General features: G+C 39.7%; 1 protein-coding gene across 5 annotated transcripts in view; it reads left to right on the forward strand.

Annotated features, from left to right (window-relative positions):
• Positions 1-18832, forward strand: part of LOC110827057 (uncharacterized) — a 79659-nt gene that overhangs the window by 40053 nt on the left and 20774 nt on the right. The window contains exon 1 of one of the 5 annotated variants that reach the window (XM_022058321.2): positions 1163-1521. The exons of the other annotated variants lie outside the window; for them this stretch is intronic. Coding sequence (XP_021914013.2) covers positions 1509-1521 — 13 coding nt within the window. The 5' untranslated portion in view covers positions 1163-1508. Of the gene's footprint in view, positions 1-1162; positions 1522-18832 lie in introns of those variants that run through there. 5 annotated transcript variants of the gene reach the window in all.

Consider the following 18832-nt stretch of genomic DNA (forward strand, 5'->3'; position numbering starts at 1 on the left):
CGAAATCTCTTACAGTGTATCACAAAACATTTTAACTTCCATTACTTTTCTTTAGGAAATACTTAAAATAAAAACACAGGCACTTTACTTTGATGTTGTAACTGATGAATCATAGTAACTTCACATACGAAATTTTTGGTGACGTAATAAACATAGTGTACTAGTTGTATGAATGTTATTATAAATGAGGCCCCACATTTTCCTGTGACATCGTCGTTGTTGGCCTATTTTAAAATAATGCAACGCAAGGGCACACTGCAGTACGAATAATGTACGTGCCTTAAGTCTAAAAAACCAAAGTTCTTGCACGAAGGCTGTCACATATGTCATCACTGATGTTTAATGGATAAGTATTGATCGAACGGACGCATGCAAATTATATTTAAAATGAACATAAGAATTCGTTCAATTTGGAGAACGTTTGTTACTATTCAGTTTAGAATCTTTTTTCTTTCCGACATCTGGCTAAATACATGAAAGATAAAATATACAAAACTTTATTTTTATTGTTACATGTATGGGAGTGAAATTGTCTTTTGTATTGAGGGAAGTATTAGATTGAATTTAGGTGAGATTAGAATGCTGAGGGCAACATCTCGCCCTGATAGGACGTTTCAGGATGTTGCGTCGGCGAGAACCTTAAATTTTACCAAATATCGGGAGGATATTTCACAAAGAGGTTTGTCATAATACGACATTTCATATGTACCATTTTGGTTATCAGTTCAAGGAGGGTGAAATGTGCATGAAGTAAACATGGGGAGATAAATGCATTCTAAATTTTAGGTGGGAAATCTCACGAGGAATTACCGACTGGAAACGCAGGCGTAGTTGGGAGAAAATATTAAAGGTGAGCGCAAAGAAGTGTGGAATGCATGTGTTGGCTCAGGAGAAGATACAGGATTTTGTGGGCAAGATGGGTAGTAGGTAGATTTACAGATTTAACACTGGGCCGAAGTGTGCGTGGATTTCAGCCAAAAAGAGAGTTCGTAAATAATAACTAGGGTAATAAAAATATAACCATGCAAAAGGTGAGATAAAGTTGTCTTCCGTTATACTTTCGCACCTTGCCGCTTAGTAAATTCTGGCGCTGACGTACGCCGTTGCCTGGTGTTGTCTTGTTCGATGTGAATTTCATGCAGCGCCATGCAATGCTACCGCACAGCAGTTGGGTTTCAGAATCCGTAAAGGACGGATGTGCTATACGTGCCGTGGAACAGAAAATTGCGCTAAAACACCGGAATGTTTTGAAACCATAATTATAGTTATAACGAAATGTTATTTAAATTCAACTTTTCTTTATCTTTTTGAAAGATGTCCTTGGGATTAGGGAATATGAAACGGAAGAGAAGACCTTAATGCAAATTAAGATGTGTTTTATTTCTGTGCTTGTCATGGAAATGGTTTTCATATAAAATGTTGAAGCATATTTTATAACGTGAGCAGTCAGCGTTGGAAGTGGTGGGTGGTGGAACTATTTATTATGCGGTTTACCGAGGCCTCCTGCGATGTTCAGCACAGGTATCGTAAATGTCAAGTCAACGTAATGCATGCGTGAGATACTGATATTACTATTTAAAAATGTTCATGCAGTATGGAAATATGAAAAACACCAAAGGTTTATGTTCGTCGTATTTAATGCATTGAATATTTGCATTACTGGATCAATTTCTTTCGTAGTTATTTAGGCCTGTAGTGTGTGCTATTGAATTATGTTCTGTCACACGTCTTTGCCAAAACTTTACTGTCGAATAAGAAATTCCTTTACGTTCTAAGGTTTTTGTATGCGTGTAAAATGTTGTGCCCGCTATGGCATTGGCACAGATGTAAACACTGGCAAATTCAGCCTGACTGAAACGCGTCTGAAAAAAAGAAAAAAACAACTAATTAATGAGTGCAGCTGTCCTGCCAACCTATGAATTTATACGTTTTTTACATCATGTAAAAATAAATGTTGTTAGTGCCAAAATCTGCATTATATTCAACTACCATTTGTTTGGGGTGGATGGTTTTTGCTATTTCCAAAACAAGGGTTAGTGCGACGTTCTCCGTTATTCACTCTTTTTTGATTGGGGTAATGCAAACAAATTATGTCTTCACAATACGATGAGTTGCGTTACTTAAGTCAGTGTATTGTGTTAAGGCAAGTGATTTAAAGTAACTTACAAATTCATTGACAGGTTGGGAGAGTTGGGTAGGTTCAAATATTAAGTCTTGCAATTTCAAACAATCCTCAAATTCAGCGACACGTATAACTAAGCCACTGTGGCCACCGTGTATATTTAAAATGTGTAATTTATATACATGACTAACAGAAATTCAGCTACATTATCTGTACAAATGATAGCTGTTGTTATTTAATTTCACAGGGAAATTAATTTTATATATATATATATATATATATATACACACATACATACATACATATATATATATATATATACATACACACTTTTAAGTTGCCAAATATTTGGTATTCCGTATTGATAAACGAATTGTTGTCAGCGTACAGACTAGAATGAATAATTCGGAACAAGGTTCAATGTTGAGATTTTGTGGTGACGAACTGTCAGGTTCCATACTAGCAGTAAATCTCTCTATCTTCTGCAGAAGAAAGACTATGTTAGAAAATTTTAAAGTTAATTGTTTTCTGCCAACCTTTTGTGAAAGAAGTTTGTTACTATCCCAGACCAAGGAATATTTCAATATAGTAGTTTTCTAAATGTATCGGCATATGAATTGAGAATTAATTTTATGCTAATGATAACGTTACGTGATATATTTCTTTGTGTACGTGACATTGAATTTCGATAATGGAGACACGAAGAAAGAATGAACGTTGCAGCAAGGAGCGGGTCGAGATGTAGGCCTCATGTGCCATCGGAATTGTCAGCCTCATTACCTTGCATTGCAGGAAATCGATCTAATGTCTGCAGTCAAGGATCTTGCTAACATAAAATAGATCAATGTTTGCGGTCAAGAACTTTCCTAACAGAAAATCGATACATGTCTACAGCCAAGAACCTTCCTATCAATCGATATAATTTCTACAGATAAGAAATGCTTTAGCATGCCCCCACGTTGGGTGAGTTACAGGCAATTTGTAATTTGTAGTTACGCCTTACAGAACTTTAGTAGTCGTGGGATATTTTGTGACATAATCAAGTAAAATGGTGGATTGCTGTTCCCTTACCATACGATAAATATTGACTACATTGTGGCAGTGGAATTTAGAAGTATTCGCCAGTTATGGAAATTATATCCAATGAATCACTTTGGTTTACTTGTCGTGATAGCGGAGTGTGAGGATTTTAGAATATTTACAATATTCACAACAAATTGGCTGTTGGTATTAATTAGATAAGGATATTTTTTGGTGATGTGTTTCGATATCAGAGTTTCGTTATCTGGCAACTCTTTTGTCGTGAAAGTAATTACGTGCGCCAAACTTTCATGCCGTTAAAAACATTAAAAAGGGAATATTTAATGTAACATTTTTGTACAGTTGCATGGTCATACTGTTGGTGACGTATCAGGATATTTTGTATTCTGTAAAATTACATAGATAGGTCGTTTTGTTACAAATACGAATCACGTCACTTCTTGCTGGTACAAATTAATGGCTGAATACATTAAGAATTTTTAAGCTATTTAAATTTACATGCTGCAGGAAGTCGATACAATAGCCGTACCAACTGTTTAACATCAAACTTTTATTTTGTTATAATTTTCTTTGTTATTGTAATTGTGCGCGCGTGTATATATACATACATACACACATGCATATATATATATATATATATATATATATATATATATATGCGTGCAAGATTGTTCTTTATCGTCATCTTGGTTTTATGGTACTAACTTAATGAATTTTGAGATTATTACATATCACGTTAGTTGACTGGGCTTATGAACGCGAATAACTTAATATCAAATATAAAGTGTAGAAGCATACATCAGTGGTAATACACAGGAGGCCTTCGTTGAAATTTTTCGATATTTGAACTGAGTGTTGAGTTTGAACAAGTGGGGCTTTTAATCTCTGTCGGAAGCCGTATCTATCAGTGGTTGGATTTGAGGTTCTCATGGCGCTGTGTGTTTAGATTGTGGTATATTGCTGGGCCGTGTACCCTCCTGGTTGTATACCAGCTTTTCGAAGGAACATGATGCTTCCATTTTCAGGGTGTACGTTTCTGTTGCCATTGCGAATGTGTGCGCTCGAGATCCGTTAGAACTAAAATCCAGGAGGATCAGAAAGTTTGGAGGGGCAGCATGTAAGGAACCATATACTATCCACACTATAAACATTATTTCCCAGCGGCAGTACTTTGTAGCTCGCTGTATTATTTTCTGCGTTGGTAATGTCTTTGGATTAAATAGTATATGCCTTTGTTTTCCTTCTACCCACAAGCTAGTGACGTAGGCGAAGCTCCGGCAGTAATAGATTATGTAGGGTTAAGTGGAGAATCGTACCAGGGAGCAGAGAAAGATTGGCAAATTAGGGCCAGTGGAGGGTCACGTTAGATTGATAAAACAGCAATATTGGCTCCAATTGACCAGGACGCGCCTCCACCGATGGCTCTGATTTGTACTTTCCTCCACACAGCCTTAAATAACCAATCCACCAACTGCATGAACTTCCTCGCTTCAGTCCTGAAGATGGTAATAGCATGATCCCCCCGAAACGTTGTTATTCCTTTTCAAGCAGACGTCCACCGTGGTGGAAGAACTCAAAGAATCGTAATCGATTGTGTAAATCAATGTATCGCGATATTTTCAAAGCTCGCGGACCGCAAATTCTTACCTCTGTTTCGGGAACCAGGCTTAGATCTCTTAATTAATCTTCACTTGTGTGTACCGCTGTTCTACGGAAATGAATGGCCCTGTTAAAATGGTGACCGGCGTTAATGGCCTGCCAGTCGTTAGATGTGAAACACCAGAGTGGATGTGCTCTAAATAGAAACAAGTCGCCTGCCTACTTTGCTACCGTTAACGGCCGAAGGACCAGTTATAGGGGACAAGTAATGTGGACATCTGAAATGGGGATGGGAACTCTAGATCTGTGTTCTTCTCTCAGCAGCGTAGGAGCTCTAACACTAGTTATGACGTGTATATTTCTCATACTCTTACATTGCATGTCTTCCTAATCGGATTTCAGTTCGGTATGAAACTGCCCGTCTGAATAGACAGACGATTTTGTTGCGACGCGAACTGACCGCCAGAACCAACAATACAGCGTATAGCCTACATCAAGGGTAGCGAGACCGCAGTTTGTAAGCTGCATGCGGTCTCTGTAATGCTTTAATGTGGCTTCGTTTGTTCTGGCACTGGGAGACAAATGATTACAAGCTGTGTAATTAAAAATATTCCAGGTCTCTGTTTAGGATTCTTGATGTGGTATCATGAATGGGACCAAACTGCGAGTGAATGTCATTGCAAAGGGGCAACTTCGACAAAACTTGCTTGAACATATTATGAGGTATTTCGTGAGCTTTAACGCATGCCAGCCGTGCTTTTATTCAAATTCAGATTCCAGAACCATGTATGCGTGCGATATCGGCTAATTAGGGCTGCCACTTTAAGTGTCAATAAATATTCGAATATCTTGTTTCATACTTCCCGAGTGGAAGCTTTTGGCATAGTATTTGCAGCCAATGAAGATAAGTGTTTATTAAATCGATACAGGTGTGAACAGGTTCCACCCTGCTCATGAACCAATGATGGACTCTTACGAACACGGAAATAAACCCTCCTGAGCCAGCCATAAAATGCGACTGTGTTTTAACTAGTTGTGCACTTACCAGCTTCTTAATGAGGACTCTGCCCCATTGGTTTAGTTAAAGGTCTGCTGCTATTTGATGCGTCCGGATACTTTAAGCATAATTCTCACCAACAGATTGTTACCCACAGTGTAAACGTTTGCTTATCCCTGAGGTTTGCAGGGGTAGAGTGGATTGGGAAAGACGATTATAACGTGCTGATAAACAATTAGAGAAGGGTGTGGCTCCCAGAGGTGCGGAAGAAATGACGGTTCTTTGATCTGTCAACATCCTACACCACTGAACACTTTCATCTTCGCGCATTCAAAACCAGAGTGAAACTGAAGATGGCGGTCTGCTGGTTTCTAACGCCGTGTAGTCTAACCCAGAAAACAGCCATCTTCCTACCGCGTGAGAATCTGAAATCCTGCAGAGTGAAGCTGTTCTTAAACTCCAGTTTGCTTTTGTTGCAATAACAACAGGAAGACAATTAAATACAGACATTAATTATTACTGACTTCAGAGGAATTTCTGTCGCGTACCATACTGGTCCATGGAACAGACTCGTTCTTGGGATAGTACTCGTATTAACTAGTCAAGAAATTCCCAGCCATTTATGAAGCCTGTGAGTTTTATTACCGTGTTTACAAGAATGTGCCAGTAGACTCTAAAAGTACCCAGTTCAGATAAGTCCACATCCTTACATCCTATTCTTTAAAATCCATTTTAGTATAATCAGACCCATTAAAGAAATAGAAAGAAATTATGCCTTCTTATGTTCCTGATTGTGTACATGTACGTAAAATCGCGGAAGCACGCATTCGACAACTCTGCGTATTGGCTGGAAGATTCCAGTCTTCAGCGAACGCACGTTTCGTCACAGTTACAATCACGCAGTTTCAAAATAAATGCTTTCCGTGTTTTGAAAATCGCGCAATCATTTTAACGTCGCGAGAGTTCTTGATAAGACGACTGCAGGATGCGACGAATTACTTTCTCTTACAGCAAATTCCACTTTACATTTTATGCATCGTGATACTATGTAGCACAACGCCTGTCTGTCTGTCCAGGCTTTGTTCGTGCTAGAAACACGCACAAAAAGCTCAAGGTTCACAGGTTTAAAATTCGTATCTGCAGAAGTGTTATTAAACTTGAATCATGCTTTCTTGTCGAAACGAATTGTTTTAAGATACTTTAAATAGAAACGCACTTATCTATGTTATTGCGCTGAGTTTTTTTTTCTGGGTGTGTAGTATAATTTCAGGTATTCTGTCAGACATGCAATTTCTCAGTTATTTGCTCTGCACTGGTTTGGAGAAATAGGAAGTTATCTCGTGAGTAATCAGTTCTGCTGTATGAGGTACGTGACTAAGTTTGAATAGTTTCAGTGACGTTTTACTCCTCATCTCACAGTTACATTATGACTGAAGTAGTACATATTGCACTAAAATTTCAATAAAATCTTATTTGCACGAAAAGACAGCGGAAGGATGTCGGAGGAATGTAGGTGTTATTTTGTTACCTTTTTAGGTTATTTGGTCAATTTTTAGTTCTTCGCTTTGCTTAGCGTGCCGTGAAGTGTCTCATAGCATAGAAAATTCCTTCTGTCTTCCACAATGCCCTATTTTTAATGTATAACATTTATTTAGGGTTTCAAATACCATACTGATACCGACATGGTCCAAAAATATAATTTTGGTATAAGTGTTATAATGATGACAAACAGTGTCATCAAATTCCAGTCACATAAAACGTTGTTGATACATACTTAAGAATGGTTAAAGGCTGCACAGGGCTGACCTCATTAAGATTGAAGACATCAGGGAATAACTGGGATGATCACACAGAGAGCTTGGTAAACCATTTCGATAAAACGACAGATGCGAGTGTACCTAATCGGAGTCTACAGTGTAAACAAAAATGGCGCCATGACCGAGGCAGGCCGCAAAGATGAAATTCGTTTATTAATTGAAACTATTTGAATAACAATGTGTATGCTGTGATTAGCTTCACAGATCTGTGAACATAATTTCGATTACTTTGTGACTACAACCCCAGTTGAACCATCTACTGGAACAAGTTTGAGTGCCTGCACCATGAAGTTAAGATGATGGCAAATGTGCTTTAAAATTTATAACAGCTGTCTCTTCATTTTGTGAAATTATGTACGAAGTTTCTAATGCTCGGCAGGGCATCGGTGGAAAATACGTAAAAGCCCTCTTATGACATTAACTTTTAAGTTATAATGTTCAAGCAGGCCCACGGCACTTAACTTGTCAAACTTCCTTTTCGTAATAAATTGACGCAGAAAGCTACTTTAGGTATTAATATTTTTTCCATGTGCTACCAACGTTGGAGGATCTAAGCGTGATCGGAGGACAATATTAAAAGGGATTTTAGACAGATACGTTATGAAGAAGTAACCCGAATGGTTCGTATTGACCCAGAAAATAATCATATCTCGGGACTTTGTGTCACGACTGTGATGTACTTCAGTGTTCCCATGTTCACGGTCAGACGACTAACGTCGATACTCTGCTGTGTGTCAGCATACATTGTACAATGACGAACTGACCTAAAATACCATGATTTTTCGTCTTTAGACAACCGTGTGCAGTTAATGCATAACGCGATCTGTTTGCTATTTGCAACGCTTACCGTCATCATCGTTATCACGTGGCGTGGTAACGGCATATAAAGATATGAGATGCCATATTCTTTTCTTTTTAGAACCTGAATTAATTGATAAATAAAGAATAATTGAGTGTTTAATTCTTGTGATACACCATCTGTCAAGCACTCTGCTACTTTTCAAATTTTTATGGAGTTTATGCGTAGAAGGAAAATCTAATAGGCCAATTACACCTAGTTACAAGCATTAATTACGAATTTATTGAGTATAATACAAAAAATAAGCAGTTTTATTATTGCATCTAGTTAGTTTTAGGCCGTGCCATAGTTCAGGCAGTTACTCCCGGCTTCTTATCGCGGTAACCCGGGTTTGCGACCAGATCAGTTCATGTGTTGTGTTTGGTGGTCAAAATGGGACTGAGGCGGTTGTTTCTCCGAGTCCTTCGGTATTTCCTTGCCATTTTAATTCAGACGCTGCTCCATATTCACTCATTTATCGTCTGGGGGATGGACAAAGGGTCCATTAGAGGCGCAGTTCTACAGAGGCATAGATTCATCCTATCGCAGCAATAACAATAGTTAGTCGAAGAACAGCTACTCAGCTTGTACTTAATTGAATTATTTCACTTGTCCCCAGATTTGTTGGCACTGAATAGCATCACATTCATTATCCTGTGAACTGTTAGAATTTACGCTAAGCCACATTAAATATCTCTACTGGCCTTATGTTATCCGATAATCCAGTTTGACTGTGGAACCCAGATCTCTGTGCTGTGAGAGCATTTAATGTAGATGGACCACTCAAATCAAGAGACTACATTGAGTTGTTGAAATCTGCTGCAACCCTTCAATTATTACGTTTCATCGAGTTTATTCATAGGCTGTACATAATTTTTGTAGTTATTGCCGTGTGAACATGTAGCATGTTTTGACAATAAGTGGTTTCTGAGCGCTCTCGAACGGTTGCTAGGTTTGCCCTCTACAGTCCATAAATTCATCATGAATCCTGTCCCCCATACATCGCAATTAACACGTTAGTTGATATACCGCGTCACCAGGCATCGCTGAGCCTGTGTTTTTCAAACTGTGGTCCGCCGAGCAACTGAGTTAACTGGGTTCTGTTAACCCTTCTCCGTCATTTAGGGCATGCATTCACTATATTATGAAGCTCTTCCAGTTAATGGCTAATCCAGGTATGTCAGTAAAGTTATTACCTACAGGCTGGATGTCCGGGATTCGATACCTACAACAAATGATCTTTCTCTTCGCCGTCACATTCAAGCCGGCTTTGGTGCTCAGTGGATGGGGTTGAGCGGCCGGGTCATTGATTTAATCATTCATCTCTGTCTTTACTAACCGGCACCAAATTGCGTGATTCGAGGTCGTAGCAAACTCACGCACCGTTGCAACGCGAACAGTAGAGTCCAGGCCAATGAAGACAGCTCAGAGCTCGCAGCGTAGCAAAGCTAGCAGCGCTGTACTGTTGACTTATAGCCGCGTGGTTAGGGTGGATGAAGTCCTTCAATGGCCTTGAAGCACACAGTGGCGTGGTGTTTAGACACAAGGAGCTTTGTTTGTTGTTACATTTATACGTATTATACTGTTCAGCGCAGTAGGAACACGAAAATTGTAATAATCACCTTGATAAATTCAAAATCACATCTGTCCTCAAATAGTATCATCCGGAAGTGCCAAGAAATCTAACTTGTGTTGTCGATGTATTGTCACGAATGGTGCACAGACATTTTACGCTCGTGTTCTGGTTTGGGGAAAGGGTTCGGTCTTTGTTTAGTCGTGACCAAGTGGGTTGGGCGGTAAAGTGTTGGATTACTGCTGTCGGCATGTGTCGCTATGAATATTCCGTATCTCATTTCATCCGTCCATTGCTTCACTGTTCAATTTTTGTGCCTTGGTGGAGAAATCTCTGTGACAAGAGCCTTGAAGCCCCCGATCCGTGGTAGCTGCAGCCCGTGACATTGTCTTATTCGGTCCTAGCCTGGTCTCCTGGTCTGTCCCTTTGAATAGACTTACGTGTTCGTCCGTCACGCAGTGATGCCAAGGTCTTTGGATGAATTAAAATATTTTTGACCATAATAGACACCGGCGGAGATGATCATAGATATATGAAGACCCTGGTCAGGGGAGTTGTGATTAGATTTTGTCAACTGATGAAGGAAGCAGTCAGATTTCGAAACTTTGTATTTTTTATTCAAAAGACAAAATGAAAAAGAAACAGCAACAATTAATTATTTTATGGCATTGGTCACTCGGAGTATATCTTTTAATCTTTGCAGGATTTGGGCTAATTTTAATTTGCTTAACGTACTAGGATTTTAAATAAAAATACGGCGTAATCTTTTACATCTGTACAGAAAAGAAAATCTAGCCGGATGAAATCTAATGGATAGCATCACGCTGTGTGTGAAGAAAAACGTTATTGGTATTAAGCACCGCGCCATGCAGGAGTATGGTGGAGTGGAGGTGCAGCTCTACGCGTGTTTAACTTCGGCCAGTCTGGGCTTTATGGCGAAGAGAAAAATGTTACCTGACGGGGCTCGAACCCAGATCGTCCAGCCCGCAGCCTAATTAACTACCTGACAGAATGTTAGGTTGTGACTGTACTTTTCCTGTTTCCCTCGATTGACATTACGTTTTTTTCCCCCAAAAAAGTGTTGACACAGGCAGTTTTAGTCCACCCGAAACTAACCTAATCAAACCTAACCTTCCCAGACCTAACCTAACCGAACCCAGTGCAATGTAACGTAACGTAACCAACCTTACCTGACCTGCCTGAACAGACCCGACCCTACCTGAAACAAGAAACTATCAGGCCCGACATGATGTAACTTAACCGAACCTAACAAGGAGCAGCAATGTGAATTCTACGCAGTATCTGTCGTGCTGCATGGGGATGATCCGAATTTTTGAAACTTCTTTACAATGATTCGAGTTAATCCCGAATGTAAGTTTTTAGGTCACCTGCGCTGTCATTGTGATTTACACTCGTGTTGGTATCTCATGTTACAGCGACGGCCCAGTTACTGACACTGTGCGAATGCAAGGAGGTATTCTTACTGTTTGGTGTCTCAGAACTTTGGTGTGATACACGGAAGTAGTAAAATGCGATTGTGTCAGAAGAAGTTCCGTAGTTTCCTTGGGCTTAAGGTTGGGATCACCGTCTGGTTTTTCCAGTTGCAGATCGTCAATGATTACAATTCAGCGCACGCCTCTTCACGACAGTGTTGTGGACTTGTATACAAAGGATTTACAACGACTTGGAATTGGGCGGGTTGGGTGGTGAACAATCGTGAATACAGCAGTTGTGAATTAAATTGTACAGCCGTGCATTTAAACATTTTTCGTGCTGGTGAAGTCCGTAGGACTTCTTGAACAGTCTTAATGAACTGTTATATTCATAAAGAAAATAGCATTGTATTTTTAGGTGACAATTTGTGGAATATTAATTTACTCAAGCATCTGCAGTAGAGAATACTAAGATGCCGTTGGTGTGATATTAATGTGAATTTGCATGCAATAACTGCAGACAATTGTTTAATTACAAAGGTTATGGCTGTGAAATCTGGTCTCACGAAAACTATTATTAACGGAGGTGAACAAAGACTCAACGAAATGTGATTTGCTTTGATCTGCTTCCTTATTACGCGCACTACTGTAATGTGTGTGTGCGGGCGCTATGCTCGTTGTAGGCCGTGTCCCTCAGTCCATCAGTCGACGGCTTCATGTTTCTTTCTCTAAATGCAAAAAAATTGTATATTCTCTGTAGCGAGTCGAAGCTGTAGAAATCTGTGAAGGCGGCGAGTAGGAGGAAGATTGCCAGTTGTGTAGAGTCTGATAGTCAACGCTGAGTTTGTATTTGGTGTCTCAGCAACTTAATCTGGGCGCAGGGGAGCGTGTTTTGAAAAAGATCACTTCCTGCTACGCACTATACATCATAATCTTTTAATGACACTACACTCGTTCCTAAAAGCCTTTGCAGTTGCAGCAAAATCCTTAAATACCCCCCCCCCTCCAAAAAAAATTATTACGCACATTTTATCATCACCTACCTAGGTTGTTGACACAAGTGTTGGTGCTTTAGTATTTTATACATAAAATTCTGTAGATGAAAACATTTCTTTTTGTGCCGCCCTAGACACTCCCAGGGGATGGGGTTTTCAGCCTGTAACCCCACACCCTTTTAAGTATGGACTTGGAGCCAAATGCCGACTTACTCTCATTAAAGTAGATAATTACCGTAATTAATCAGTTTTACAAGCTCCACAGGCGCGTTGAACTAAATCAATCCACATGACTATTAACAACAATTTAATAATTCCGCGATCAGTGTTTCTTGTTTTGTAATTATGTCGCAAAAAATATGCAGACAGACTTGCGGTTTAGTGGTTTTCTGAACGTCTTCTTATTCAGGAGGTCCCGTGTTCGAATATCGGCTTGGATATCGCCTTTAGTGCCCGAGGTTTACCTGCATCAGGGTCGATATAATTGATGAAACAGGAAACAAACCTGTGGCGTTTGCATTGAGGAACTCGTTTCACACGATTCTCAGGATGAGCTGGACACGTTCTGTACAGATACGTTGTTCTTTGTGTCTTTATTATGTTTCCGTCACAGCGTTCTGCTGGAATTTGCTGGTATACCAACTGCCAGCTTTGTCGGTGAGGAAGGAACGTTAATAACGTAGTACAACATATGGTAGAAGTTTGTTTTACGTCCAGCTGTGTTCATTTTGCAGAATGAGATAGCGAGACTTTATATTTCTATTTCCACTTGATACAATAACACTTCCGCACACTTGTACGGCTGTTTGTGTGTTGACCATTGAGGGCGCTGTGCCTCCTGCCCTACGGAGGCGTCTGAGCATTATGAAGTGCTCGAAGCAAAAGTCCGTTCTGTCGATCGTGGTAGTTTGGGTTGTGACGTCTTGTGGTGTTGTAGTTGGTTGACAAAGTTTCGGACCAACGTATCGCTTGCATATTCAGGGTGAAGTGACCACTTACAAGAAGACATGACGTCACAACATTGATCACGATCGACATATTCACCGCCGTGAGAACCTCAGACCCTAAAATAAGCTTTACTTTAAAGGTGCGCTCAGTTAGTAGTAACAGTTGAGTAGTTTCGAAGAGTGTTTATCACTGTTTTAATGCCCCACTTCCTTGCTTTGGGGAAAGGGGTCAGAGCCCTTTTAGATTTGCATAAATTTACCGTAAAATTGAAATTTATGAAGGCCGCACCCAATAAACTCTTAATACCAGAATATCGCCACCTTAAAACCAGGTGTTAAACGGTGATCTGTCTCACGATAAAACTTGTAATGAACTCAACTCAGACAAATTTAATTGAACAGAATGTTTCATTGCTTAGTACAGAAAAGACTGATGATAATCCAGGTCAATAAACAGCGTGGGTTTATCCATTATGATGTCTGTTCAACACCAACGGCCAGAAAATGGAAAATTAAGGAGTACTGGTGGCAATTATATATATTCGTAAAAATTATTTTGCTCTCCACGTTTCAGTGGATTTGAAACATCATTTTATATTTTATATTTTGTTCCTAGGGACATATAGGGGTGAAAATGTTAGCATCGCTAAATTCTGTGGTAAAGTTATGACAGGAGAGCTACGCAGTAAAGGAATAAGCTAATTTTACATTAACGTGCCGGGGGGGGGGGGGCGATGTGCAAATACGCTAATAAGCATGATCTCACCCTTTCCCTCTGTAGCTGCAGGGGTTATGGAAGAGACGCTGTAACCCTTTGCTTGTCCACGTGCCAGTAAAATGAAATTATGAACAGTGAATCGTCAGAAAGATACAGAGACAGTTATTGAATTGGTTTAGTCCCAGCCCTCCGCACATTGCAGTCGTGTTCAGATTATTTCATGGTTGACCACCTAGTTCGTGCTAAGGAAGTGCAAGAACTCGCACTTGACAGCAAGTACAGATATCTCCCACAGCTGTATTCTGCTGACCCTGAATACAGATAAAGCCTGGAAGAGTCATGTCTGTTACACATGTGTTTATGTAGATGTCAAGGCCAGGAAGCGTAACATTAACCAGAACTCTGACGGAACTAAAAAATCGTTTACCATTCGTGAAAACGCATGCACGCATGTATACTTAAGTGGAAATTTGGAATTTTCTAGGTCGAGTGTTGTTCCAATAAGCGACGGGTGTTGTTTGATATTTAGTAATAATTTTCGGAATTGTTACGAGCATATTAATTACGTTACACATGTGAGATTTTGGGTACTCACGGCGGTGAATATGAAGATGTTTGTCTTCTGGGATGTTGCTGCGTGTAGTCTGATAAAAGTTAACTGACCTTTCGGAGGTACTTGCTTGAAGTTTAAAGTAAGACAATAAATTATGTTTTGTTGATATGTTTCTGACCAGCTGTGGTGGATAGGCCGATAAAGTGTGGTACTTGCAGCTTTGGTTTGCATGGTCGCGGATTCGAAATCCTCCCTCTTAGAGCAATGATGCATGTGTTTTTCTTCTATTGCCAGCAGTCCAACTCATATTTATATTTCCCAGTCTGTGAACAGTACCATGTGATAGCTTCAGTGTAGATGAAAATTCTACAGAAGAAACTTGTAAGTGGTTTCCCATGAATGATCGAGCAGTCACGGAAAGTGCAGGAAAACTTTCTGAGAATGTATATAAAATTGTATTTTATTACTTCCCTTTTCCTAAAAAAAGTCATGTGTCTTCAGCGTTGATCTACAAAGTGATCTGAAACCCTTATAAATTGTCTCTTTAACAACTGGCATGCTATTGAATCCTTCTACCCCATGTAAACATAATGAATTTCAAGATTTCGTAACCAGCCACGTATATCAAAATCATCACAGAACTTCCGTTCAGGTAAATACTTGTCATTCTTTTATTAACTTTCATCCGGTCCCATTTCCATTTCATAGTCGTCATTGTAGCTAAGTCATCCATCGAACAGACGTCTCGCAGTCATCAAAGTAAGCCAGTGGGTTAATGATTTGAATGGCGCTGATATGCCACAACGAATTCAGAATCACTTTTTTTTCTTCAAAGAGTCTACTCGCTTGAAGTAACTGAGCGAGTGCTTTATACACCAATTCTCTTGAAGCTGATTGGCTCACGAGGGCACGTGACCAAAAATTCGACCGTCGTTGTTCGTGTCGGTTACTTTAGTTCTGTGTAACTGAAAAGACAACTGTAATTCTTTCTGATCGTGGGGGCTCCTATTCAGGACATAAGATGCCTACTCGTGATTAGATCCCTTTGTGGACACGAATCTCCTGAAAAAGGAAGTTTCAGAAACTGAGTCAATAAACAGCGCAGGTAGAGTTTACAAACCTTACTTCCTCCATGAAGCACGTCCTGATTGGGGTAATGATGACCTTGTTCGAGGATGCGTGTTCAGTGGCAGTCGTACTAGCAATTAATTAAGCTTGTGTTTGTTTCATGCTTCAGCACGTTTATGAACATGCAGTTACAGTTTTAATACGCGGGTTTCTATCTTCACTCCCACATCTCCTTGTGGTTTGGTTCTTATACACAGGGATCTCATTACGCTTGCCTTTAATTGTTCTGAAATATGATCCAGAGAAAATGAAGCTACTAACTTTTGTGAAATAGGGTTTTGCTTAAAAAGTTTATGGTTACGTAGCTGGTCAAGAATAAGTGTCCGTAATCGATTACGCGCACGTACATAAATGGGCGACGTCTCAACAATTGCTGATGAAGGAACACCGAAAGGAGAAACTAGAACTTTCTCAAAATGAAATATTGAGTAAACAGTAACAGTGAATTGTTTCATCTCCAGAAATGTAAATGTAAGCCACTGCGTGTTACAGTAGATGATGAATCAGATACAGAAGTACATATGTTGGTTGGACTTACACGTGGTAAACATAACCTGTATAACTTTGACTCAGAGTAAAAACATCTGCGAAACAAATATGTTAAAGCAGAAGAACTCCAGTCTCTCAGTGATGTCATACTCGGCAACTTCTAGGCGTCAATGTATTACCGTTGCTTCTCTACTGTTTCCCCACACTAACCGCTAACTTTCCTCGCGCAGAAAGATAACGAAGACACTTTCAAGAACAATCGATTCTGTACTACTGTTTGCCCCGTTGAAACATTTACACAGAACTGCAACACTGACACAATAAACTTGGCGGTGGGCCGAATAACTCTCTTGCTACTTATTTGGGAGATCCTCTGTTAAAACGGCAGCAGAAAAATAGACTGCCATGATTGAGGTTTAAGACATTTTCCTCCATTATATTATATCTTAAAATAAGCCACATTCACTTCCTCCCATATAGCTTATCGATGATGGTCTTATGGGTTGTGACGCTGTGTGGACTTGTCATGAGAACCTCCTACATGCACTGGTGGTTGTTAAATAACCAAGACAGGAAGGCCTCGTATTTGCACAGAGTTTACCGAAAATTTGTCAATTAGTGTCTGTGTATAACATTTGTAACCGTAACAGACTCCTGGGAAAAGCATACTTTTGCATGTCCGAGGTACGAAATGCCGCTTGGAGGATATCATGCTCTTGAAGAGTCTGTAGTGTTGGTACTCAGAGTTCTTAGCATCATTCCGAGGACCTCGTTCCGCTCCCCCACTGTCTTTTGAGTTTAAACACCTGAAGTTGCGTCATCAGGGAGGAGTCAGACCTTCCTTGCATTCCTGAAACAACAGTTCTGTTTATTTTAGACCTCACTCCTTCTTCGCTGCGACATTCAGTTCTCCTTTTGCAGCAACACCGGAACTTTGAAAGAACAATGTGCGCAGAACTTTGAGGCAGCGTGAAACATGACCTCTAGAATACGAATACACTCCGGTAGAAAACTGCAGAATTACTACTCATTAAACCAGGCTGTACATATAGTTACCACTTCACTTTAAGGGCTAAATGTGAGGATAACTGATAAGTAAATCATTGGGGAGGCATTAGAAAGGTGAATTTCATTTATCTACAGCATCTATATACTGTATGTAAGTAATGCGACAGGTACTACATGTGAATCGAACGAAAATCAGCTAAATATCAGGGCGACATGACGAAAGTAGCGCGTGTTTTTAAAAGTTATTTTCGAAATTAGACTTAAAACAGACATAACCCAACTGTTCCTAGTAAAATTTGCTTCACTCCAGGTAAGTTACAGTGATTATATCGCCATGGCTCGGTATCTAGAGCCTCGTTTACTAAAACAGTTTCCATTTCGTGAAGGCGAGCACGGCATTAATGAGTGAGAAAATGAAACAGACGAACCCAACCCATTAGTCTCAACTTTCATTGAGTGTAAACGCAGTGATTAACAGAACTCTCGGTTTGCTACCTGTTGGTTGCGTAAGATTTGCATCTGTGAAGTGGGCTTCGCTACATACATAATTATCATACCAGTGGCTAACGAAGAAGGTAAGACGATGCTGTCATCAAAATTCGAGGTTCAGGTTTGAACCATTTACGTAGATTGGATATCGGATAGGTGCTCGAAGTTTTCAACGGAAAGTACCACTGGCATGGAAGTTGTTTTGCGAGATTTTATTAAATTATCTACGGATTGTTTTAAATATTATCAAATTTCGGGATCAAGAAATCACTCGTTTTAGGTTACAGGTCACGAGGCTGAGATGTGTTAATAAGCTTGTAACCAACTTCACCGCATGGAGCAAAGGTGTTTTTGAGAATTTTATGTGCCGCTCAGATACTCGAGAAGTTATACGTTCTTATATAATATTTAAGAGTACGTCGTATTTATAAGAAGCCATTACTTGGCCCTGTTCTGTCGAATCCACTCTACTGCTCATGTTGTTTTAGTAAAGATCCATCTTTCTGTTATCCTAGTATCTACTTGTTTACCTCAACATCTGTCAAGAAGTACAAATTACGGACATTAAATGTGTGCTTTCATGACTGATAACTCCGGAGATCTGTTTCTCGAGATCTATAGTAATCTTTCATAATTACTTCAAGAAGTATGAGATGTAGTGACATGTAGCACGTATGGGACAGATGATAAACACACGTGATGGATGCTTGGAAAACTTTAGATGATGTTGAAAAGGATCCGAGGAAAAGTGACGTGAAGGGGCGTAGTGTATTTTGCCCTCTCAGTTTTTGATTCCACTTGGGTAGCCTTCATGCCGAGTTTCACGAAATAGGTCAGTTGGTGGATGAGCATAGTTGAATCAGGAGTTAGACCGACAGACACACTGATCTTGCTAATAGGATTAGGAAAAGAGAATTTTTTCTGTACCTAATATTCATAAAATAATGGTATTTTTTATTCAGTAAATAAAAATCTGTTATAAGCTCCCAAAATTTCCTCTTGTCCGTGTTCTAGCCGCTTAAATCACTTTACTTCCACATAAAATGTGAGCATTGCTATTATTTCACATATATTTCGTCTTCTTT

Source organism: Zootermopsis nevadensis, unplaced genomic scaffold (genome assembly GCF_977971745.1).
Source record: "Zootermopsis nevadensis isolate Lab colony 2312 unplaced genomic scaffold, Znev_1.0 Znev_ptg000004l, whole genome shotgun sequence".
Classification (NCBI taxonomy): domain Eukaryota; kingdom Metazoa; phylum Arthropoda; class Insecta; order Blattodea; family Termopsidae; genus Zootermopsis; species Zootermopsis nevadensis.